Raw genomic sequence first — 26,758 nt, forward strand, 5'->3', positions numbered from 1 at the left:
AGCTTTTGATAAGAACCGGGCAGATCTGAGTGAGGTTCCATTGTCTCATAGGTCTGTCATCTTCTGTGTTGCAGTTTAAGGGCACATTCTTATTGATGGAAGAAGGGCTAATATCACTCTCTGACCAGCATTGTGGGACCCATCCAGGACATATGGAGAAGGACCAGGGAATGTTAAAAGGAAGCTCTTATTCAATAGAAATAGTGTCAGTACTGACAGTATTTTGGTTACAAATAGAGTAGAAAAATTTCTGAGTTTTCTAGGACTATCAAGTACCCTGGGACTTACTGGCACTTGTAAAGTGAATTCGCAAAATTTAAAAGTATACTGTGGAAACTGCTCTATAAAATGAGAAAGTTCCATGATACTCCTCACTTATTAGAAGAACCTAGCCAATTTCAATAATTTTATATGGACATTGGTATCAAGTTGAAAAACAAAAAAGTAATGCTGATCACAAAGAGAGCTGTGTTTTCCAGCATCTTTGTGCCATCCTCACGCTAGAAAAACCAGAATGGTATACATGTTTTTGAGCTACCCACCCAATACAATGACTCCAGATGGAACTATTGGTCTGATAAAAAAAAAGACTTTAATTATGAAAATTTATAATAATTTCTGATGAAATCAAGACCATTGAGACAGAGTACTTCAAAGTCTAATTGCTTGTCATTTGCTGAAGTTCACCCTTTTTGAATTGAGCTGCCTTTCAACAGTGTGTACCATTAACCGCTCCTTTTAAAGCACTGTGATATGTTCACTTGCAATAGACCATCTTTATTAGCCGTTGGTCAGTTTCCCAAATGAAACTGTAAATAATTTTGTTTTTCTGAGAATTGTTTGGTCACTAACACTTTTACATTTTAAAACACTAAACTAATACAGGTCAAAAAGAAATTCTTTTTCCCCCCATTATAAAATTCTTAGAAAGGGTTTGGGTAAAATGTGCTTTATGTCTGTTGTATTTACTGTTTCTCATACAATTAGCATGAATATTATATTTTTTAAGTAATTAAACTTTTATATCATCTTTAAACTTCTACAGTATTTTGTCTTTCATTTTTCTAGTTTCAGAGGAGCAGCTGACTGAATTTGTTGAGAATAAAGATTATATGATCTTGCTCAATGCGTTAAAAAATTTTAAAGATGAAGAGGAAATTGTGCTTCAGGTCCTGCACTGTTTACACTCCCTAGCAATTCCTTGTAAGTACCTCATGTGCTGGATTTCTTTTTTGTATATGAAAAATTACAAGTTATCTCCTTTCTGAGTGCATTTTAAAAATATTTTTTGTTATGTAGAAACTTGTAGATGGGAATCCTATTTATTTATTACCTTAATTAATTTGTATTTATTGATGCTGTCGGGCAGCTGGCTCAGGACTTGGTGCTGGGAAACAGTAGCAGAAAATACAGACATGTCTTTTGCCTTCTCAGAGCCCATGGTACCATGCCAGATATAGATAATATAGGTGATTACGATGTATTATAAGGTAAATATTGGCAGAAGTACCTGGGGTTATGAGAAAAACAAGAACGGAGGCAAGGTCTCTTAGTAGAGACTTTAATGATGAGAGTTTTGTGTGTAGGGATGTCTGAGGTGAAGTGGGAGTGCAGGCAGCGTGTCCCAGGCAGTGAGCATCGTAAGTGTCAAGATCTTGGAACAAGAGAGAGCATAGTGCATTCAAGAAGATAAAAGTAGCTAGTGTCCCGAAGCTATAAAGAACTTACAAATTCAACACCCAAAGAACAAATAATCCAGTCAAGGAAAGGGCAGAAGACATGAACAGACATTTCTCCAAAGAAGACATACCAATGGCCAACAGACACATGAAAAAATGCTCCACATCACTCGGCATCAGGGAAATACAAATCAAAACTACAATGAGATACCACCTCACACTAGTTAGAATGGCTAAAATTAATAAGACAGGGAGCAACGGATGTTGGTGAGGATGTGGAGAAAGGGGCACCCTCTTATACTGTTGGTGGGAATGCAAGCTGGTGCAGCCACTCTGGAAAACAGTATGGAGGTTCCTCAAAAAGCTGAAAATAGAGCTACCCTATGACCCAGCAATTGCACTTACAGGGTATTTACCCCAAAGATACAAATGTGATCTGAAGGGGCACCTGCACCCCGATGTTTATAGCATCAAAGTCCACAATAGCCAAACTATGGAAAGAGCCCAGATGTCCATGGAGAGATGAATGGATAAAGAAGATATATATATATATATATATACATACAGTGGAATACTACTTAGCCACAAAAAAAGAAAAAAAAGAAATCTTGCCATTTGTGATGACATGGATGGAACTAGAGGGAATTATGCTAAGCGAAATAAGTCAGTCAGAGAAAGATCATTATCATATGATCTCACTCATATGTGGAATTTAGGAAACAAAACAATTAAAAAAATAAAACGATAAAATCTGAGAGGGAGACAAATCATAAGAGACTTAATCAGAGGAAACAAACTGAGGGGTGCTGGAGGGGAGGGACGTGGGGGGATGGGGTAACTGGGTGATGGACATTAAGGAGGGCATGTGATGTAATGAGCACTGGGTGTTATATACAACTGAGGAATCACTGACCTCTACCTCTGAAACTCATACTACACTACATGTTAATTAATTGAATTTAAATTGAAAGAAATAATAATTAATGAAAAAAGGATAAAAGTAGTTCAGTAAACTGTGTACTTAAGAGTGTGTGTGTGTGTGTGTGCATGTGTGTGTGCACGCACACATATGCATATGCCCAGCCCGGACTGTCTGCTTGTGTGTCATTTAAGGAAGGTGAGGGGCAGGGCTTGATAAGAGTCAGTGGATGAGGCTGGAGACATAAGCAGATCTTGAAGGGCTTGAAAAGCCACAGGATGAAGTTTGAGCTTTATAATGATTCTTGTTTAGCATTTTCTTGGTGCTTTGAAATCTAGGCACTTCTATCACAAAGAAAGTACAAATAAGAAGAAATTAATTTGCTGTGTATGGTACCAGTGACTGCTAATGGGCTATAATCATGCTTCTGAATCTATTACTTTTGTAAGCACACGTGAGCATTTAGTATTTCATGGATTACATATGTGAGTTCGTCCAGGATATACACATGCATTTATCTAGTGATGCTTTCATCTTCACCCATGTGAAGTTGTGAGGATTAAATGGTTAAAAAAGTTGAAAAATGCAGAATAGTACCCGGTATGTAATAAGTATAAAAATATCGATAGTGTGATTACATAATTTGTATTTCCTACGTGTGTACTGTGGTATAGTATATATAATATGCAGCATGGTTTCAGACAGGGAAATCTGCAGATGTGAGTCTTTAGTAAAAACCCAATCCCATTGTGAAAGGATGCTCTTTCTTCGTAATTGTTATAAAATCCATTGTTTTCTTATCTGTGGGAAATTGAACATTTGAAAGTAGATGGGGCTGCACTATAATAGAGAATGGACATACTTTAAAATTTGTGAGTCATCCACCGTCAACAAACTGAATATATTTTTCATTTTACTTTTCCTCGGCTATATTTATACATTTATTTATTTGTTTTGGGCTGGCTGCTTTGAAATTCATTGTTTTCCACCCACATCTGATATAACTGCAGTGAAAAATGTGTTGATTCAGAATGCAAAGGTCAAAGAAAGTAGCAACTAAAAATAAGAAGAATGAAATGTTTTAAACACTGCTTCTAATTGAGAGATGTTTGCTTTTGAGTCTTAGGGCAAATTATGTCTGCTATTCTGAGTAAAAGCAGACAATTATTTTCAGAGGCCATTTACTTTTATTATAACATGTTTTCCTGTATTCAATGCTCTTTAAAATACAACTTAAACATTAAAAATATATTTTTGGAAAAACGGTTAGTTTGGTTATGCCAAAAAAGACAGAAAAATGCTTGCAAACACCTTTTTTGTTTTTAAATAATAGTCAATATTTCATTCAGAAATGTCGGTTTGTTTTCTCCACGTGGGTTCATATACTCAGTCTTTCTGTTGACTAACTGCCTTTCCCAGTAGCTTCTTTCCTTCCTTTCTGGTTCACCTGTGTTTGTCCCTTAGTCATATATCCCCTGCTTCCCCCATGCTTTTCCCCATCCATCTCAGAGCCTTCAGATTTTTGCTACCTGTTATGCTGGCTGCTCTTCTGTTGCCCTTCTGGAATGGGCAGGAAATAAGTCATAGTTGATTTTAGCTGTTCTGTTATGTGACACGATTTTGGTTTTCCTTTTGTTGGTTTGAGAAAACGGAACAATGTAAAAGGCATTATCCAGTGGAGCAGTGGCTCATTAGGAAATGGGCCCCAAATTCATTTATTTGAAAATTTATGGTCAAGACATTACATTTTTAGACTTACATAAAAGCCATATCGATTATCCCTTCATTTTGTTTGTTTTTAAGCCAAGAAACAGGAGTAAAGCAATTTTCCCTTAATGCTAGAGAAGAGTCCTGAATCCTATTATATTAGCAATGAGCATACTGTTTTTTACAGCTATTTGACAGAACATGATACTTAAATTTGGAAGTATAGCCTTTATGCTGGCATGTATTTACAAAATGTACAAGATGTTTTTGTATGTATATTTCAAATGTGAAATTATTACCTTTGGATAATTATTATTTCTTTAAATTTAGGCAATAATGTTGAAGTCCTCATGAGTGGCAATGTCAGGTGTTACAATATTGTGGTAGAAGCCATGAAAGCATTCCCTGTCAATGAAAAAATTCAAGAAGTAAGTTGCTGCTTGCTCCATAGGCTTACATTAGGTGAGTTATGATTCTTGGTTAATTTATTATCATGGTCTATATGATCGAAGCATATATAGCGTACGTATGTTGTATGTTGGTAAGTAGCATATTGACATCCACTGGATGGAAATATTGTAAAAGAGCAAACTGTTCTGCCATGCTTAGAGTTTTAAAAGCAGTGGCAAAAATTGATGTGCATAATGTAAGAGAAGTCTTATCTTGTTGTTAGTGGTATATCTAAAGTATAACTATGTCAGTAGTTGATACATACTAAAGAATAAGCATAACACGTAGAAAATGTGAAGCGCAAAGCAGAAGAATGCCCCAGCCAACTTGAGTCATTACCAATGCTGGTAATGCGACTCTGGGCTACTTCTTTTCCGTGCTCTCTCTCTCGAGTTAACACGATCCAGTATTAAAAAACCAACTCGATCTTCAGATAAGGTTGCTTTTCTTTTTTTTTTCTCATTTATCTCTTAAGAGATTATTATCCATCCCATTTACTGACTAGAGAATTTATTGCCTTGTTACTGTTCAGAAGAAGCTTAACTTTCTTTTCCTAATTAAAATAAAAACCCAAAGTCAATGAATAAATATTTAGCATTTTTGTCAAGTAAATGTAACCTAATGATGAGTTTCATGCATTTAAAGGCCTTATATAATTTGCTATGCATTTTCATATAAATTGTCTGAAAGTAAGAGAGGGCCAGTCTCACTGGTATTGCCCAGAGTCACACAGTTGGTCAATGGTAGAGCAGCTGTTGGCAGTGGCATAGTAGGGAAGAAGAAGGTGAAGGGACCACCCAAGTTTAGATAAGTTGGTAAAAGTAGTCTTAAGAGAATCTTGAGAAATGACTTTCCAAGGCTGTTAGAGAGTTACAAATGAGCTTAAATGGAAGGAGGCACGTGTATGTAGAATAGCATTTACAAATTCCTACCTCATAAGGATTTAGATTTTTGAATGATGTGTTGATTCTCAGAAAAGTGAATGGAGAAAGGGGTGAGGCTTCTTCCTGGTTCGGGTTAGAGGGGGTGAAATATTCTCTTTTTTTTTTCTTTTCTGAGATCGTCACAGATAAGATCAAGTAACAATGTGTGCCAATGAGTTTTCTGAGCAGCATTCCTTTAAGTGAGAGAAGGGTTCAGCCAAAGCATTTAGTCGCAAGTGAGGGATTTCTTCCTCATCTTTAGAAAGTCAAGCTGTTCCACACGGCAAATACTGCAGTGCCATGCATAACAGATACCTCATTGTTTTATATGATAACGGCATGAGAGGGAGTGAAAGAACACAAAATTAATGTAACCCAAACATATCACAATTTTTGCTCAGTCAGTTCCATTGTCTAAGTAAGATAATTAAATGACTGCATGAAATAAATTTTTAAACCTTAATGTGATCATATTATGCTATTTTAATTAAATTAATATGTATCTTCATGTCATTAAAAATATTCACTCTTCGTATTTATTGATTTAAATACTGTTGTATAATTCAAGGTAATTTAAGATCCATGCTTGAAAATTCAGCTAATATCTCACTTGCCTTTTAGGTAATTTTTTTAATATTCTGGTATTAAATGAGGTGCACGAGTTTGTGGTGAAAGCTGTGCGGCGATACTCAGAGAACGCCACGTTACAGATCGCGGGGCTCAGCTGCTTAGCGCTTCTCAGTAAGTGACTGTACTCAAAAGGAGATTCTTAACAGCTGCTTTGGATCTTGAGTGTGAACATTATAACAAGACATCATTATAACAAGAAAGTCATGTGTAGAGAAGGAATCATTAAATGGCTTCTCTGTCCTAATGTAATTCATTTTCTAGTAGAAGATACTTTCAAGGGAACTAACAGTTGTGAGAAGTACACCCTTCCCACTTCGTACACGAGTAAATACGTCCTTGATTTAGCTTTGTTATTAGGCAGCTAATCTCAATTACTCTTTTTCTAGTCTATTAGATTTGTTTGGTTCTCTCTTCCTCATTTGATGGAATAGCAGTATTCTGAAGTGTGGAATATATGTAAAAAGTCTTTGTAATGAACTAAGGCCACAACTAAGGAATACCTCATTTTGTTCATAATGTTTCAAAATACGGACTTCACGTTGGTCATTCAAACTGTAAGTCGTATGTTTATATTTTTTTTCAAGCTGAGACCATTTTCTTAAATCAAGACTTAGAGGAAAAGAATGAGAATCCGGAGAATGATGATGAGGAAGAAGATAAGTTGTTCTGGTTGGAAGCTTGTTACAAAGCATTAACGTGGCATAGGAAGAACAAGCACGTGCAGGTTAGACTCTTTCATAAATATTATAGTTATTCAAAATTATGTTTGTTGAATAATTTATGTTTTGACAAGTTTCTTTTTTCTCCCCTGATCCAGGAAGCTGCATGCTGGGCCCTTAACAATCTCCTTATGTACCAAAACAGTTTACATGAGAAGATTGGAGATGAAGATGGCCAGTCAGTAGTTTTGATTTTATATGTTAGAAAATTTTAGTTACATTTTTAACCGATCCATATAAAATACTGTAACTGCAACTTTTATTGTTAGAAATATTTTTGATATAGGCATGTATTTTCAAGTGCTGCCACAAAATAGTAGTGTGTATATAATATTTTGATCCCTGATGTGTTTGAGAGTTATTACCCCATGACTTAGAATCAAGAGTCATTTAGAAATTATGAATCATTGAGAAAAGAACCTTTCGGTTTTCTAGCTGATCATTTAAAAATGCTCTGTTAATTAATCTCAGGTGACAGAGATGGCAGAACCATCTGTGACCTTTTCTGTTGCAGTGACTAGCTAGCAGGTTGTCAATATCAGGAATGAAATGTGGTCAGAGGCCTCCTTAGTGATTCCTCACTTGATATTGCATTGTTGACCTGTCTTCTCTTGAGAGGACTATTTGTAGGTGTCAGCTCTTGAGGAGGCTTTCTACAGGAGTGGAATTCAAGCTTCATAAGACCAGCCCCCTTTCTCAAAGATGCAAACTGTACACAGGAGTTTTGTGTATATCAGAGCTGTTTCATGGCCATGAGCCTTTGTGCTTTATGGAAATGCTTATGTTTGCTCTGGGTATGCTCTTGCTTTTAATGACTTCCGAATGACTTATCTTGGAAACTTAAATAGTAATAGTCTACATCTCAAATCCTGAGAATCTGTTTGTATAGTGATCCATTGCCAACCAGGAGAGAATTAATAACACAGATGCTGTTTAATGATACCTCTCCTTTTTGAAAGGAAACAGTAATTCTTTTGAAAACTGTATGTTAAACCAGCATCCTAATCCACTTTGAGCAATCTTTTTAAGAGGTTAGGTTCATGGTGCAGTTTTTAAATTTCAGCTCGCAGCACATTGATACCTCAATATCCATAGGAGTTAAAATAAATACATTATTAAAAGAAAGTATATTATGCTCTACACTTTTAAAACTCATGATGCCTCTTTATGATTTTCATTTTCCTTTTCTTGTTTTCATTATCTTCTTTTTTTCACTTTACCCTTTTACTCTTAATACTTCTTTATATATTTGCTGAGTCTTTCCCCCCTACTGCTTATCAACTTTGAAGAAACAGAGAAATACTGATTCATTAGTATTTAGTGGATTTGAACTTTCTTTTAAATATAAAACTGTTTATAATTCACTCTTATAAGTGGAGGTAGCTTGAAATGTTGTTTATATGAATATTTGAACTAATTATGAAGAAGACTACCATTAATATTGTGATTGAATTTGTGAAAGGTTCCCAGCTCATAGGGAAGTGATGCTTTCCATGCTGATGCATTCCTCATCAAAAGAAGTCTTCCAGGCATCTGCAAATGCATTGTCGACTCTGTTAGAACAAAACGGTAAGAGGTGAACCATTTTTTAATACGAGGAAACACATTTTGTATTTTTTTAAATTATAAAGTCAATTTCTTATAAAAATTCAAATATGTAGAAATATGTATCTGATATATAGAAATATTGATATATAGGTAAAAGGATAAAAAAGAAAATAAAATTTTGATTTTTTTCCTGAATTTCTGTGTGTGTACTCACCCGTGACATATACTATATATTTTCTATTTTTGAAGAAATGGGATAATTTTAATAATTTTATAAGCAGATTTTACATTTTCTTTTTTGTGCTGATAAATGTAAAATTTCATATTTTTATTTTTAATGGCAGTGTAGTTTCCCAGTGTACACCTATATCCTATTTTTATGAACCAGTTTTTCATTGATGGACTTTTACCTTAAATTGAGTGGGATTTTTTTTTTTTTGGTACCAAATGGTCACTTTTTTCCATTTTCTTTTATATACTGTTCCTGTTCTTTTTTAAGGAACACTTTCTAGATAATGCAGTGGGTGGAGAGATATTCACCATTCTAAAATCTGATAAAATTGTCCTTTACGTGTAAGCCTTATAGCTTTCCATTATTAAGGAGACAAAAAATGGCTATTATACCTTTGGAAAGACTCTGGGTTTTAAAATTGAGGCTCTGGCTGTTCAGATTGCAGGCCCCCACGAACAGGAAATACTGCCAGAAAATCTTGGGAGAAAACTCATCAGAAAGGCATTGGGACTTGGCAGCTTTTGCAGGATATTTTTGGAGGGAGCAAAATAGAGAAAAACACGCAAAGCCGGAAACAGAGATCAATGCTAGCACCACCTGTTAGTAGAAAACCTGCATCGAGTGAAAGGAATCAAGAAACCACTTGAAGCATGTTTCTTGATGCTGTTATTTAAGTCAAATCAAGAGGAAAATAATTTCTTCTTCCTTTTCCTCCTTTCTCGCTCTACCTCTCAGATGGCACTTTAATAAAAAAACTTGAACGGCAAGAGCCCTTACAGACAGACAGGGGTTGCCCTCTGGGATGATGAGTCAGAGTAGGAGTGGTAGAAAAGGGAATCGCTGTCCTCAAATCTCCCATCTTCTGTGCAGAGGCCTGGGTGGGATCTCATTCTTGAAAATGAGGACCAGACTTGGTTGCTTTTGTGTGTCACATCTAGGAGAGGAGAGCAACCTCGAGTATATATACATATTGTGTTGTGCTGTAGTTTTTCACCCTGTGGACATCTCTGATACACCCACAAAATAACTAGTGTCTGAGGATTAGTTACATTTGGAGTCAACCTTGATTTCTTTGTTCAGAATCACTACCCTGCTCTGCCTGTTTCCTTACCCCTTTGTTCTTGGCCGCCTGTTGGGTAAACTGTACTCAGATCCCTTGTATTGTTCTTGGAGTTCCGCCTTAGGAGAATATTAAGAACTGAGCCGCTTGGTCACCAACCTCTGTGGCAACTTCTCATTGAAAGACACTTGGAAACATTGGGTATGCAGGGCTCGATGTGGTTTTCTAGAAAAATGACTGGACTGGCGGGCAGAAGAACTGGTTTCTGCCATGGTGTTACCCAGGCCAAAGCTTGAACATCTCGTGTGATGTTTTCCTCATTTAATTAATTATTTCAGTTAATGTTTACTGAGCTGTTGCCAGACAGTGACCTAGGCACTAGGGATATATCAGTTAAACAGAATACTCCCAGGTTCAGGGAGCTTCAGCTCTAGTGGGGAAGACAGATAATAAGGCAAAATAAAATATATGATATGTGAGGTAGCTATGAAACAAAAATGAAGCAAAGAAGGAGGATATGTGTTAGGGGTCAGAGGCGATAAAATGGTGACAAGGCAACCAGGAAAGAAGGTGAATATTGACCGAAGAGCTGAAGGAAGTTGCATATTATTATTGGCTCTTTAAAGCAGGTAGTTGATTGCTAAAATGGAGTGGAAGAGGTCAGGAGTATTGTGTAGATATATGGTAAATGAGATATGATGTCTGAAATGTTCTGTGAACTCTGAAGTGACTCCGTGATGTAATTTTTTCTAGGTCCGGTGTTTGCTGAAATTTCTATTCTCAATTTTTAAGTTCAATTTTTAAGTCAAAAGTTAGGTTAATGTCCAGGACAGTGGTTCTCAAAGTGTGGTGCCTGAAACAGTAACATCTCCAGGGAACTTGTTAAAAATGTAAATTCTAGGGCCCTGTTCAGACCTGCTGAATCACAAATTCTGGGTTTGGAGCCCAGCAATCTGTTTTTCAGCAGTCCCTCTGGGTGGCTCTGATGCTCTTTGCTGTGTGAGAACTGCTGGTCTAGAGGGACTTGCATCTTTTAAAGTATCCCCTTGGTTAGAATTTAGCTACTTTAGGAGGGGTTGTTAAAGCTTCCGACATGACCAAGCAAAATAACCAACTTATCGTATTTTAAGGTGTGATATTCTGGGTGTCTTTAAAAGGTATGAGTTTTTCAGATTTTGGCAGCATTTTAGAATGTGTATCAGTTCCACTTATTTCTGAGTTTTCCCTATTTTTTATCATTTCTTCCTTTCCCAAATTGAGGTTGATAACTCATTTTCAAAATACAGATCTTTCTTGACTTAGGATGGGGTTATGTCCAGTAAACCCATTGTAGGTTGAAAATATTGAAAGTTGAAAATGCATTCAATACATGTATCCTACTGAACATCATAATTTAGCCTAGCTGACCTGAAATGTGCTCAGAAGACTTACATTAGCCTAGAGACAGGCAAAATCATGTAACACAAAGCCTATTTTATAACTGTCTCATGTAATTTATTGAATACTGTACTGAAAGTGAAAAACAGAATGAGAGGTAGAGAGTGTGTGTTAAGTGTATTGTTTGTTCACTCGTAATTTTGTGGCTCACTGCCACTGCCCAACATCAAGAAAGAGTATCATACCGCATATCGTTAGTCTGGGAAAAGATCAAAATTCAAAATTTGAAGTATGATTTCTACTGTATGTGTATCACTTTCACACCATCAGAAGTTGAACCATCCAAAGTTGGGATGCTCTGTAGTACTTAACATTTTCTAAATTTCATTTCCTGCCACTTTCAGAGTGTTGAATTACAGTGTGTAATGTTGGAATTGATATTTATATAGAGTCTTGAAGACAATTGATATTTCTATGGAAACTTCAAGATAATGAATTTGCATTTAGTAAAAGAAGTCTATTAGAAAGGAAAAATATTCTGTAATCATTGTTGGGATATAGTTACTTTCCCACATATAGTGTAAAGTCAGTTGTAAAGCATATCTGTATTTCTTTTTTTTAAGATTTTATTTATTTATTTGAGAGAGAGAGGGAAAGAGAGAGAGCATGAGCAGGGGGAGGGGCAGAGGGAGAAGGAAAGGGAGAAGCAGACTCCCTGCTGAGTAGGGAGCCCAATTCAGGGCTGGATCCCAGGACCCCAGGATCATGACCTGAGCCTAAGGCAGATGCTTAACTGACTGAGCCACCCAGGTGCCCCCATATCTGTATTTCTTCAGCTTTGGCATTGCTTTGTGAAATTACGTAATTATTCTCTCTATAAGTGCTTTCCATCCCTTTGCACACGATGGCATACACAGAAAGAATAATGTTTGTACAGTCCACTGGGATAAATGGAGAAGGTAGCTCAAGGCTGAAGGCAGCCGAGCGTGGCCCCAGCCCTTGTCTCACCCCACTCTCCCTGCTCCCCAAGAGCTGAGAGATGGTCAGTATCTACATGCACCTGTAACTGATTCCCAGCTCACTAGTGTCTAGCATACGTAGCAAGTCTTAGCTCTATATAAGTGCAGTTATTTTGTGAACCTGTTATAAATGTTAGAATGAAATGTAACTTTCATTCTTATTTTGGAGAGCATTATTTTAAAACATCAGAAACATGTCTTTCACATGGATGGGATTACATTAGTACCAGTCTACTCACTCTACGAGTAAAACTTTACAAATCAAAACCTCAACCTAAATGGTTAATAAATGTGAAAAAATTGAAATAGTGTATATTTTAGAGAAATAAAGATTAATGATCTTTCAGTTACAATGAAATACAAATTCCATGTATACTTGTATTTTTCTATGCATTTGGATTATCTTAATATTCTGTGTCTTTCTGCAAAATTATGAAAATGTGCTTTCATTTCTGTGAGTAACATTAAAAATTTTATAGTTAATTTCAGAAAAATCCTGTTGTCAAAAGGAATATACCTGAATGTATTGGAGTTAATGCAGAGGCATATACATTCTCCTGAAGTTGCTGAGAGTGGCTGTAAAATGCTAAATCATCTCTTTGAAGGAAGGTAATATAGATTCATGGACTTAATGCCAAACATATACTCTTGGACCAGGTAGAATATCAATATGTCAAGCATATTTCTAAGAATTAAAAGAAAAACATAAGATAGTTGCAGATTGAAACATTGGGAATGTAATCTTGTGTCACTGATACCACAGATTTATTTTATCCGACTGTTGAAAGGGATGATAGAAATGGTAGAAACGTGTTGAAGGTTGGCTTTTGTACTCTGTGCTTGATGTTGACAACATTTTGAAAAATGGCAGTTATACAGCATGTAACTTTAAGTGGTTTTTTAAATTATTATGTGTGAAAGGTATATGAGATAAAATCATAATGTGGCTTCTAGTTGTTGCTTTTTTCACAACTAATATTTATTATTATTCTTTCATTTGAATTAACTGTGTCTTCTCTTCCTGCTCTGGGGGCTGGATGACAGGGTAGGGTGGGGAGTGGAGGGCTGAGTGAGGGGAGGGGAGAAGTACTGGCTTAAAAAAAAAAAAACTGTTTAAAAGACCAAAACTGAATTGCATATAGAAGTGCTCGCTGCAGGATATGCTCGGTGCCTTTTTGCACTGTATTAGGCCTAAGAAGGTGAAGTAACTTTGGTGTAGTCTGAGTAACTTCAAAATTTTCAAAAGAAAAAAATAAATGGCACAACTGTTGCAGTAAAATTATTTTGTGTCCCCGCTTTCCCACTAATTTGAGCCAATTTGATCTTTAAACATCAGGTTACTCATTGGTAAAGAGGGATCATAGTAATAACTTCATAAGTTGTAATTTATACTGTAAGTATTAAATCAGCTGATTTTTACAAAGTTAGGATAATGCCTGTACATTTTAAGCACTCAGTAAATCACAGCTATTATCATTAATACTGTTATTAAATATGAATAAATGAAATGCATATAGCATGGTCAGCTGGCACATCTGTAGGCTTTTAAGGAATAGGGTTATATTGTTTTTAACATAAGTCCAGCTAGTCTATTTATGTTTATATATATCATATCTTTGAGTCATATTTCTTTTATTTAAATATTGTCCTTAAATATTTGAGTGCCAAGTTTATCTCCAGTGGTGATTTTCATGGTCCTGGGAGTGAACCTTCATGAGAGACAAAAACAAGGTGGGATAATCAACAGTTTAAGTATCTGTAGATTGTGTGCAATCCGTGCTCCTGGCTCTTTCCTCATATGTAAAATATGTCAAGTTTTAGTCCTGAGGATTCAAAGTTCACGAGGACCATGTGCCTGTGACTAAAGAACTCGTGGTCTAGTGGGGGAGCCTGGCATGTGAACAGAGTTACAATACTGTGAGAGAGGGGGCGCCTGGGTGGCGCAGTCGTTAAAGCGTCTGCCTTCGGCTCAGGGCGTGATCCCGGCGTTCTGGGATCGGCGTTCTGGGATCGAGTCCCACATCGGGCTCCTCTGCTGGGAGCCTGCTTCTTTCTCTCCCACTCCCCCTGCTGTGTTCCCTCTCTTGCTGGCTGTCTCTATCTCTGTCACATAAATAAATAAAATCTTAAAAAAACAAAACAAAACAAAAAAAACAACAAAAACCCAAAAAAACAATACTGTGAGAGAATACAACAGCGGGGATGTGTGGCGGGCACAGTGGTTAGAGGGGAGTGAATGGAATGACCAAACAAGGGAGGCTACAAGGAGGGCATGTGTTTAAGCTGGGACTTTCAGGTGGGCGGGAGGGACTGTGTTACAGGGACCACAGAACCATGTGGAGCGAGGACAAGGTTCTGATAGGCGCAGGTTTCAGGGGAGAGGGCGCTGGGCAAAGCAAGGCCTACCTCTTTTAAAGTTGGTAGTACCTGCCGAGGTCTAGTCAAGTGGCGTTTCTTCATATGGAAAAGAAAGAAGAGCTAAAACACCTTAGGGGCGCCTGGGTAGCTCAGTCGTTAAGTGTCTGCCTTCAGCTCAGGTCATGATCCCAGCGTCCTGGGATTGAGCCCTCCATCGGGCTCCCTGCTCCGAGAGGAGCCTGCTTCTCCCTCTCCAGCTACCCCCTGCTTGTGTTCCCTCTCTCACTGTCTTTTGCTGTCAAATATAATAAATAAAATCTTAAAAAGAAAACCAAAATACCTTAGAGAAACTAAGACTTTAATGCAAATAAAATGAATTAAAAATACCTAATAGGAAGTCCAGTGGTGTTAATTTGGAAGAGGCCAGTTGCTATGCTGTAAAGAGCCCTGACCTTGGGGCTCAGACAAGTTGGCATTCCAGTCCTGGCTCCGTCACCTTCTAGTGATAGGACCTTGATATGTAACCTCCGTCAGCCTGAACTCTTCATCTGGACAATGTCTACTTTTCAGATAATAACACCTACTTTTCAGGGTTGTTGCCAGTGACCCATGTGTAGATTGGAAGAAAGTTGTGTTTTGTGAAACTAAATAAAAGAATTCCACTTCTTGAGGTCAGAGTTTAATTAAATAAGAATTAAAATATGTATGCTCATCTTACTGAATTCAAATGCATTTTCATACAGTTTTTTTTTTCTGATAAAATAGAATGGTTCTGTTTTCCCGTACTTATTTCAACTTGGTGTTTGTACAATGGAATCAGGCTGTACTTTTAATAAGCATTTCAATGTTCTATCTCCAGCAGTGTGACTCTGGATACAATGGCAGCAGTGGCCCCCAAAATAATAACAGTTATGAAAAGTCATGAGGCATCCTTATCAGTGCAGCTGGAGGGACTAAGAGCTGTTTTACATTTCATAGTTCCAGGTAAGTTACATAATAGATATGGGAAGAGATGGCAATTTTAATGGATTTTTTTTTTACTTTTTGTGTAATACCAACTTTCTAAGCAAAAAGTAAAGGACCAGTTTCTCCCAACAAAGTGCAAATCTTCCCACTAATCCAAAAATAAAAAAAGAGGAAAAAGATGTGTGAAAGAGATAGATTAATTCATAAGGAAATTCAGTAACTTATTTACACAAGAAATCACTACAATATAAAGTATGAAGCTTTACCTCCAAGGAGAGTGTCCCCTCTGATAATTCTTTTTTATTTCTGTTGCTATCCAAGTTGCTTTGTTTCTTGTCCGAACTATACAAATAGCTAACTAGTATTCACACTTTCTCTTTTGCTCTTTTCAGTCCTTCTTTTTCTCTGTAGTTGAATTAATCTTTATCAAATAGAACCACATGGCTTTTACTCATTAACCTCAGTAGCGCCTATCCTCTCCTCTTTACCTCCTGCTTACCTCTCTTGTGACCTTGTTTGTCCTCTAAATCCCATATTTAAAACACCTGCTCCTCCATTCATTCAATATATATTTATTAAGTACCTCTTATGTTCTAAACATCGTGATGGCTGCAGTTATGACAGATGCATGGAAAAGGCATAACTGTACCATTATCAGAGCTTTGCAGTAGACAGATATGTAAATGCATAATGACCAGACAGTATGAGAGGAGCTGTTACAGCCACGGGTTTATATAAAAGGCTCTGAGAATATTAGTGGAGGCACAGGTAATTTAGTCAAAGGAGTAGGTCAAGATTGAGATATTTGAAGCTGAAGAGTGTGTGAAACTGACCTGGTAGAAAGGCTGGGCAGGATATTTCAGGCAGAAGGAGAGAGCACACGTGGTCTGGGGGTGAATGAAGCGTGGCGTGTGGGGAGATCGGTGTCTGAGGATGAACGTGGGACTGGCAGAGGCGTGAAGTCAAGGGCTTGAGCACAACACTGAGCAGTGGGTGCTTTTCTAACAGAAGTCAGTTCAAATTTATTAAAGGTGTTTGTAAAAACTGTAGTGTCATGACCAAATCTGCAATTTATAACAATAACACTGTGCTGTGGAGAATGACTGTCAGGGTGGAAGCTTCCTCCAGAGAGATTGTGTTGGAGCCCATGATAGTCAGATGAGACATGGTGGGGGCCTAGCAATGGAACCAGAGGAGAGATCTGAGAGATGGGGGGGAGATGCATTTGACAGGACTTTCTGACTACTGAATATCAGAGAGGGGATTACTTGCTGTTGTTCAGTAAAATTCCTAATTCTTTTAAAGCCCAATTTTTGTGTGCGTGTGTCTTTTTTAAATGAAATCTTCCTAAATCTACCACTGTCTATAGTCATATTAGTATTTTATGTTTCTAAGAATAAGAGTATACTCAGTACAAGATTATACATTGTTTCAAGGAGAGGGCTTTCTTCAGTCATCTTTTTTTTTTTTTTAAACCCCCTGGTACGTTGAACTAAAATAGCTATTCGATTAATATATTTTGAATTGAATCATATGAATTGCTATTCATAGTTGTCAGGCAACTTTTAAGGTATAATTTAACAGACATAATTTTGCTTGAAAATATTATTACAATTTTTTTGGAACTTTGTAGATTGTAAAAAACAAAACAAAATGGAACCATTTTGATTATCCTGAAAGGTGTCAGCCTTAATCTTTTGAGGGTGGATTTGAGTTTTTAAGATAAGCAGAAGACATTCAGAACCAAATCTGTTAATTAATAAAATAATACTCTCTCAGTTCAAAAGCAGATTTTCAATATAATATTTCTTTTCTTCTGTTCTTAGATTGACCCTGAAGCAACATTAATAGTCATTAATCTTTAGATATTTGAAATGATGTATTTAAATGATAAATGATGTTTTTTATAATGATGCTTAGATATATTAAACAAGTGCCCTTGAAAACAATTTTATAACTTTAGGGTTATATTTCTTGTATGGAAATACATATTAATTGACACATTTAGAAACATATCAGTATATAAATACATTTCTTTACTGTTAACCATCTACTTTATTCTATGCTACCATACCATATTACCATAGCACACCATACTATCCCATACTGTACCATACTGTATCTTACCATTCTGTATATCAGTGAGTAACTATAGTATCAGTACCCCAGTAGTTTTGAGGTTGATTATGATTCTGATTTGAACATGTTAATTTGAGGGTAGGTGCTTATAATATCTAAACTCATTTATTAACTAGATCATATTCAGATATTCTCAATTGTAACAAAGGTGCACGTTATAGCAAACTTATATAATTCAGTATCCAGTTCAGGACCACATATCACATATGGTGTTATGTCTTTTAAGTTTCTTTCAATCTAGTACTTTTCAATTTCTCCTCTTTTTTGTAACAAGTTACTGAAGTGATTGTCTCTGTGGCTTTAATAAAATAATTATAAAGGTACAGTTATTTTAATAAAATATTATTTCATTGTTTTTTTTCTTCACTTTTATCAGTTCTAGAGGAAATAATGTAAAATTGCTTAAGAAGGGACTTGTGCAAATTGGAAGTGTATAGAGGAAGGTGATTGTGAGTATAAAACCACATCCGGAAGAACAATTAGAGAAACTGAATTTGTTTAATCTGGAGATGATTTAGGGTGATATGAAAATTGTAATGCAGCCCATTCATTTGTAACTAATAACTAATAGCTAACAACTGGAGGAATTAAAATGTGTTAGCCATTATTCAAAGTGCTTTATGTATATAAACTTATAAAACTCTCACAGCAACCCATAAGGCAGATACTGCTTTGTGTGTGTGTGTGCCGTTTTACAGATGATGAAACTGAGGCATTGAGATGTAGAGATTTTAAGGTCACAACTTACGTAATGGAGCCGGATTTTCAACCTATGCAGCCTGACTCCAGAGTGGGCACTTTTAAATATACATTTGTGCAACAAACATATATTGAACACCTGTTATATCTAAAGCACTATGCTTGAAACTCTTGGTGATCTGGAGATGGTTAGGTTATGGAGCCTGCCCTCAAAACATTTGCAGTACATACAATTTGAAGGACTGTTACATGGAAAAGAAATTATATCTCCTATGGACAGTAGAAACTCAAGTGATAAAACAAAGACCAGAGATGACATTTATGGAAATGTTCGTTTGGTCTTAATGTAAGAAGGATGTTTATTGAGACTCATTACATGTGATGAAGCTTTTGCTTCTCAGCAGGCCTGCTCTTAGTGGTTATGTCTGCTTGGGATGTAATGGGCAGTTTCAGAAATTAACATGGGCTTGGTTACTGAAAATAAGACACAGAGAATTTAAGTGACTTGGCCAAGGTCCTACAGCTGTAGTGAGTGTCTGAGCCTGTTTGAATACATTTTAAAATGAGGACAGAAAGCTCCAGGAGGGTGGAGATCCATCCAGCCTTTGTTATTCAGTGTGGAATTCCCAACATGTAGCAACACCTCTGGCATGTAGGCAGACTTCAAGTTTTTGTTGTTGTTGTTAGGTAGATGAAAAGCTATATATGCAGCCAGTTTATAGTTCATGTTCATACAGATTACTAAAGTGAAAGATTATGAAGAATTGTTTATTAATCATTATTTCTATAGTCACAGGTTTTGGAGACATCAATCATTCATAATAATTGTATTATATAGTCTATTATATAACCAATATTTTTGACTTCCTGTTTTTTCAAGTTTTAGGACAGTTTTGTTACCATGTAGCTTAATAAAGACTATGTTTCCTTTAAGTAACTTAACACTATTATACAGCCTTAGAGCAATTTTAACAGAACTACATGCTCTTTACCATCATAATGCTGAAACTGAAATCTTTTTTCTTTTCACTGTCGTTCCAGCTGTTCTTTTATGCCTGCATTTCATGTCTGACCTTTGTATGTTGTAGTCCAAATAACTGAGCTTTTCTCAAGTTGTCCATTGTTGCATAAAAATCTTTTAACTTCTGTATGAGTACAGCTTATTCATACAAAAAAGGTATTGTTTGCTACAGAAAATTTCTCCACATAATAACTTCTGCTACTTTATTTATTTATTTTTCTTTTTTTATTAAAAAAATTTTTTTTATCAGCCAGAGGTAGAATTTAGTGATTCATTAGTTGCAAATAACACCCAGTGCTCATTATATCAAGTGCCCTCCTTAATACCAGTTGCCCAATTATCCCTAAATTCAGTAAATATCCACATGCACTGTATTTATTTTATATTCAATGATAAATTGCTTTTATAAATTCCTTAAAGATAAGGGTTGTTTCTTTGATAAAGAACTATGCATTAGAAAAAAGTACAACATGTGTATGTATTGTTAATTATGATCATTTCTACGAAAGTGACAATCTGCCCAGCTTAAATCTTTATGAGAATTTATTTATTTATTTACTTATTTATTTAGGCATGCCAGAAGACTCCAGGGAAGATACTGAATATCAACATAAGCTACATATGGTTAAGAAACAGTGTTTCAAGAATGACATTCATAAACTGGTCCTAGCAGCCTTGAACAGGGTATGTACAATATAGGTTTTCTGCCTTTATATCATTAAGTAGGACATGAAATTTGGGGAAATAGAAGCTTGTTTTCACTTAAGTTTTCCATCTTCTGTTTACTATGATAGTAGGAAGTTATGTGGGTGGAGACATAAGATGCCAATAGGGATGTAGGGGGTGAACAGATGTATCACTCCAGCTAAGGGAGTGTACTCTTGACTACAGACTTGGACAGGTTCTTTAGATGGCTAGTAACATAAATTCACTCCAGTCTACTCAAGCAGAAAGAGAACTAAAGAGCTAGATGTTCAGCTCAGCCTGATGTCAGGAACTATGGCCGCTGTTTCTTTTCGGCTGCTTGTCTTTCTTTTCTGGTCTGAAAGGTTCAGTCCATGAAGGCACACAGGGCACAATGTTAAAGTCTTCTTTGATTGCATGGGCTTATTTGCATTGCTCTCCTCACAGATAACCTCTGAAATGGTTCAGTGTGTATGGTTTCGTTCCATTTTTAGTTATTTACAAATCTATGGACATTTGCAATAATATAATGACTATAATCAACATTCATGCTAAGTATGAAAAAAGAGGGAATTACATTTATATTGTGGAATGCAAAATGTGTGGATGAAATTAAGATGCTTTGAAGTTTAATGTAAGATGAATTGGTCTTTATGAAAGATGTTAAGAGTAAAGATGTAAAGAATGATTAGAGTTAATGTTTTCATGAAAGGAAGAGAGCAGTCAAGGTATTTAATGGAAATGATTCCTTATGATTTAGTATACTTTGAAAAATGTCATAAATTAGTTAGAATAGCCTGCAGAGAGACCTCTTTTAAAAATTCAGTTTAAACTGAACTTTATAATGTGATTGTCTGTGATATATTTGAGTCATTTGTACTGAAACCCTAATATGATCTTTGAGTATAGCAATATAATGGGTTGAATTCCATTCCAGAAGTATTTGATGAAAATCAGCAGGTGGAAGGAACTGTGTTAGGCATTGGGAAGACAAATATGAACATGTTTTGTACCCTTCTTTCTTGGGTCTCATTGGGGGTTGGGGCATAATAGCTATGCATAAACCACTTATTGTGCATTAGCCCTTACGAGCTGTACTGGCTTTATGGACAGTGTTCTAGGAATGTAGAGGAGGGAGCAGTTAATTTTATTCATGGTATGTGTTGGTGAGAAGCAAGAGGTAGCACAACAGCCTTATAGATAACTGCGATTCTGGTTAGCCCATCTTTTCTGAAGTTACTGAATACGAATGGGATAGAGTGGGAGGAGTCAGGAGTCAAGAGACCCAGCTCTACCTGTAAATACCATGATGCTGAGAAATCACTCAGCTCTCAGGTCTTACTTTCCTTTTGCTAATAAATCCCAGAAGTGGTTGAGAAACCTCCTACCTCCTCCCTCCCTCCTCCCCCCACCTCCATTTCAACAACTGAATAATGACACAGCATCTCACTAAACGGTGACTGTCATTTGGACGCAGGGGGTTAAGGTCAGGGGGAAACAGAAGTGACAGTGTTTTATTTTTAAAAATCTCCCTGTGTAGTTCCCCTAATCCTCACTACTTTTGAGAAAAAATGCTCTGAAAGGGAAATGTATGTATTTCTTTAGCTCTGAAATTCTGTCATTGCACGTCTCACTCTGGATAAATGTTACAAAGCATGAGAGATTTTAGGTCCAAGTACTGCAGGCATGTGAAATGAATTCCCTTTAAAAATAAGTCTATTCTTGGAAAGCAGAATTCCCAATAAGGTAGAATTTGAGATTCAACTAAGATTACAATGCAAAGACTATGAAGAGTATTTATTGAAGTGAATTAATGTTTGGATATATATGAAATCCCAATAACATTCAAGCTGAAGTTCAAATCTGTTGTTGTTTGTATGTTTGGACTCTTGAAAAAACAGTTTGGTTGGTTGTAAAATATTGGGGTTTTATCTTCTTTAAAAACTTTGTAGGCATTTCACTGTCTTTTAGTACTGAATATTTTAGTAGAAAAATTCAAAACCAACTTGATTTTTTCCCTCACTTTTATTTTTTTATTTTATTATTTTTTAAAGATTTTATTTATTTATTTGACAGAGATAGAGACAGCCAGCGAGAGAGGGAACACAAGCAGGGGGAGTGGGAGAGGAAGAAGCAGGCTCCCAGCGGAGGAGCCCGATGTGGGGCTCGATCCCATAACGCCGGGATCACGCCCTGAGCCGAAGGCAGATGCTTAACCGCTGTGCCACCCAGGCGCCCCTTTCCCTCACTTTTAGATGAGTGATATTTAAAATCCCAAATGATTCTTTTTCTTGAAGTCCAGATATTTTATTAGGATGTACCTTAATGTTAGTCCTGGACTATGGTGTCTTCTTTTTAGCTCTACATTCAATCTTTTTTTTTCCCCCCCCTGGGAAGTTTTTTTGAATTGCAGTTGACTTAGCTGGTAGGTAGGAAAGAGGCTGGTGTGGTCATTTTTCCTCTGAGCTGGCTAGCTAGCTCATTTAAGAAACCATTTTATTATTTATATATTCTCTGAAAAGAACTTAGAAAATTGTGGAGCGTAGGCAATAGGAGGTTTCCAATTGATGTTTGTAGGTGTCCTTCCATTGGCACTTCCAAAAACTTCACTTGGATAACATTGCTAAGTATAAACTAGTAAATTGATTTTAATTTCCTTTCAAACAGCAATTAAGTCACTATTTTCAAGATAGAACATTTGATAAGTGAAAGAAAAATCCATCGTAAGCTTGTAAATATCATAAATATGTACATGTAACATTTGTATATATATATTAAATTTATGAAACTGTCAAAAATCAAATACCACTATTTTAAATTATCAGTTTATTTGAGCTCCATCATATATAATAATGTGATAGTGTCATTCTCTTTTTGCATCGACAAATCATAGGTTTCCTGTCACAAGTCATTAATCATCATCTAGCTGCACCTGAAATAGTTCAAGATTAGAGGAGTTCAAGGTAGCAGAACCAGTAGTTGGATAGAAACTTGTTAGAACGATGGCATTAAGGACAAAGATATATGATTTATAAATATCAGTTTATTTTTTAGCATAAAAATAAGCCTATGATGCATTTTTTTTAATAAAGATTTTATTTATTTATTTGACAGAGAAACAGCAAGCATAGGTAGGGGGAGCAGCAGGCAGAGGGAGAGGGAGAAGTAGGCTCTCCGCTGAGCCGGGAGCCAGATATGGGGCTCGATCCCAGGACCCTGGGATCATGACCCGAGCTGAAGGCAGACGCTTAATGACTGAGCCACCCAGCCGCCCCTATGATGCATTTTTAAAAAGATTTATTTATTTATTTGAGAGGGAGAGGGTGGGGCTGAGGGAGACGGAGACTGAAACCCAAGCAGACTCTGCTCTGAGTGTGGAGTCAGATGCAGGGCTCGATCTCACCACCCTGAGATCACAACCTGAGCTGAAACCAAGAGTCAGACACTCAGCTGACTGTGCCACCCAGGCACCCCAAGCCTATGACACATTTTGAGGTTAGGACTGGCTACGTGATTTGTGGGGCCCAAAACAAAATGAAAATGAAGGACTCTTTGTTTAAAAATTATTAAGAATTTCAAGACAGTGGCAGCAGAGCATTATACCAACTGGGGGGCCCTCCTAAGCACAGAGACCTATGTGAGTGCACAGGTGCACACCCATGAAGCTGGCCCTGCCTAGGAAGCAGGAGTGGTGGTACTATTCATCAAACAAAGTTCAGAAAAGATAATCTACAATCTAACTTTTTCTTTTTTAAGAAGATAGTAAGCTTATATTTCTATTTATTTATTTTTCAAGATTTCATTTATTTATTTCTCAGAGCACGCACAAGCAGTGGGAGAAGCAGGCAGAGGGAGAAGCAGGGTACCGCTGACCAGGGAGCCTGAGGCGGGTCTGGATCCCAGGACCCTGGGATCATGACCAAAGCTGAAGGCAGACACTTAACCTACTGAGCCACCCAGGCATCCCAATAATAAACTTTTAGCTTTGAACATCTGAGTTTAAGATCCTGGTGTCAAGCAAAGAGTAATGTGAGCTTAAGAGAGTTTAAACTTGGGCTTTAAGTTATTTGCTTAAGGTTTTTTGTGTCTCAACTTTTTTCATCAATAACATAGGGCTAATAAGAGTGTTTCTACATTATAGTGTTATTGTGAGGATTAAATGAGTATATATATATATATATATATATATATATATATATATATAGTGCTTAAAAGAATGTCTGGCACATGGATTTTGGCATTATTGTTGTGGTTGCTACTATTGTTGTTATGGTGACATGAACCGCATTTGTGTATAAAATCCCATTCATGAGAAGGGTTTTGAGAAAAGAACTTTGGACAGAGTTTGACATTGAAAGAAGAGATTATAAAGGAGATGGGCAAATGAATGCTTTTAAAGTTTGAGAATAATTAGGGGTGTACCATGTCATGGAAGTCAAAGGAGGAAAAAACAGCAGTTTAATTATTAAAGGACTTTTTTCTTTGAGTGGTTAGGACAGAAGTCTGATTATATGAAATTAAGGGGTGGTGAGAATATAGAGGTAGTGGGTATAGATGTTTCTATTAATAAGTTTAGAAATGGAGGAGAAGTGGTAGCTTGATGGAAGGGAAGACCAATTAAGGGACACTCTTTCTCCCAGACAGAAATTTTTCATCCCTGAGGAAGGTGTTTAGCCCAAGGCCTGGACTGTGGCCATCACTCAGGGCTTATTGCAGGTACAGTGAGTCCTCTCATTTCACCCTTGTAACAACCCTCCTTTATTAGGGTCAGTGGGAGGTGAGGAAGCTGAGACAGACATTAGCCATCCCTCTAGCTTCACTTTGAACCACTTTGAATTTCTTTGTATTTCTTGAATAATACCTTCTGAGTAAATACCACTTCTGAGTAAATGTTATTTCACTCATTCTTAGTGGAACTGAAATGGAACTATTAGGTTTTAAAGTGGAACGAAGAGGCAGAATTTAAACCTAAATTTAACTGGCTCCAAATTACTACCCAGGGAGTTGGTAAGATGAAAATAATGACAGGAAAAAGTGCAAAGGGAGGCGAGGATAGGAGTGTGTTGTTGAAATGATAGATGAAATGCTGTCCAAGCTGAGCAATTAGGGGGTGGAGGAGAAAGGAACAGAATGAGAGCCCTATACAAAAAAACCCCCACACCCTATACAGAAAGAGAAATGCTGAATGAGGACAGTTGAGAGGCACTGGAGGACGAGATTAGAAAGGAATGAAAGTCTGTTCATTGACAGTGTGGAAGTGAGAAAGGTTGGAGGGTAGATGGTTTTGGTTGAAGAAGCTACAACAGAGCTTGAAGCTCTCAGCTCTGTGGTGTCCCCATGGTGATGTCAATCAGAGATTTGGGGTAGAGATACCATGGAGCTACTGTCTGTGAAATTAGAAGGCCTGTGAAGGATAGCATTGTGATGTTTGAAAGGAAAGCTATTAGGTGGGCTTCCACATCATGGCAGAAATTTACAAAGCATTGTGGAAAAGCAGAGATGACCCATCCCATGTAAGAGTTAAGATACATGTCACAGACGTCGAAAGAGGGAAGCTGTGATTGTGGTTGTCCATGGTTGGAAGGTGTGTTTACTGTTCTCCTCAGGCCATGAGTAGGATAGCCTGCCAAAAAAAAAAAAAAAAAAAAAAAAAGAGGTGTCCTCTATTAGAATACCTGTAAATAATATCAAATCATCTGGAGGAGTTGATATTAAGAAGGTGGAAGAGGTAGCAATGACCTCCTGGGCTCTTTTTTTTTTTTTCTTGGCTCCTGAGCTTTCAAGGGGACACATTTATATTCAGGTCCTAGACCTGACACATAATAGCTTTGTGACTTGAGCTCTTCTTGTTCCTGCATCTTTAAAATTTGGTGAACCTATTAACATAGGCTTTTGAGGGGGAATACATGAGATTTAGCACATAAAGAGTAAATTCTCAATTATTATTTTCTCTGGTGAGAGTTGGCATTGCATTTTGTGGTTAAGTACGTAGGCAGTGGAATTGCCAAATCCCTGATTTGGTTTCATCTCAGCAATGTACAATCTGTGTGACTTTAGGAATACTCAACCCCTTTAACCCTCAGCGAACTCATAACGGGAATGATAATTGGTATGGATTTAAGATTCTTGTGAAAAGAAAATGCATGTAAAGTACTTAGTACAGAACAGATACTCAGTAAGCATTAAAATGGTAGCTCTTATCCCTAATGATAACTAAAAAGTAATTAGTAATGCAAGGCAAAATCAAGGGAAATAATCTTTACTTAGACTACTTAGTTTATATTTTATTTATTAAATACATTAACTAAAGTCTATTTATATTTTATCTATAGCTGGCTTTAACTAAGGTAAGTATTAAGAACTCATTTTAAATAGTAAATATTAATTGTCCTTTTGGTTTTAGTTCATTGGAAATCCTGGGATTCAGAAATGTGGGTTGAAAGTAATTTCTTCTATAGCGCGTTCTCCTGATGCGTTAGAAGTATTATCCTTGGAAGGTGCTATTGATTCAGTGCTTCACACACTGCAGATGTATCCGGATGACCAAGGTTGGTACAATTTGAATTCAGGATCTAGGATAGATTTTTATAGGCCTGTAGCTGTTGATTGGATGTCTTTAATTTTTTCT

At 36.7% G+C, this 26,758-nt stretch overlaps 1 protein-coding gene across 4 annotated transcripts in view; it reads left to right on the top strand.

Moving 5' to 3' along the window:
* LRRK2 (leucine rich repeat kinase 2) overlaps window positions 1–26,758 on the top strand; it is a 135,636-nt gene that overhangs the window by 13,909 nt on the left and 94,969 nt on the right. For 3 of the 4 annotated variants that reach the window (XM_040642335.1, XM_040642338.1, XM_040642337.1), the window contains exons 6-15: window positions 1,069–1,203; window positions 4,636–4,767; window positions 6,300–6,419; window positions 6,893–7,032; window positions 7,126–7,205; window positions 8,490–8,596; window positions 12,743–12,872; window positions 15,481–15,605; window positions 20,018–20,130; window positions 26,534–26,678. In XM_040642335.1, the coding sequence (XP_040498269.1) occupies window positions 1,069–1,203; window positions 4,636–4,767; window positions 6,300–6,419; window positions 6,893–7,032; window positions 7,126–7,205; window positions 8,490–8,596; window positions 12,743–12,872; window positions 15,481–15,605; window positions 20,018–20,130; window positions 26,534–26,678 (1,227 nt within the window). The remainder of the gene's footprint in view (window positions 1–1,068; window positions 1,204–4,635; window positions 4,768–6,299; window positions 6,420–6,892; window positions 7,033–7,125; window positions 7,206–8,489; window positions 8,597–12,742; window positions 12,873–15,480; window positions 15,606–20,017; window positions 20,131–26,533; window positions 26,679–26,758) is intronic. The other variant, XM_040642336.1, reaches the window with a different exon arrangement.

Source organism: Ursus maritimus, unplaced genomic scaffold, assembly GCF_017311325.1.
Source record: "Ursus maritimus isolate PB19 unplaced genomic scaffold, ASM1731132v1 scaffold_26, whole genome shotgun sequence".
NCBI lineage: Eukaryota > Metazoa > Chordata > Mammalia > Carnivora > Ursidae > Ursus > Ursus maritimus.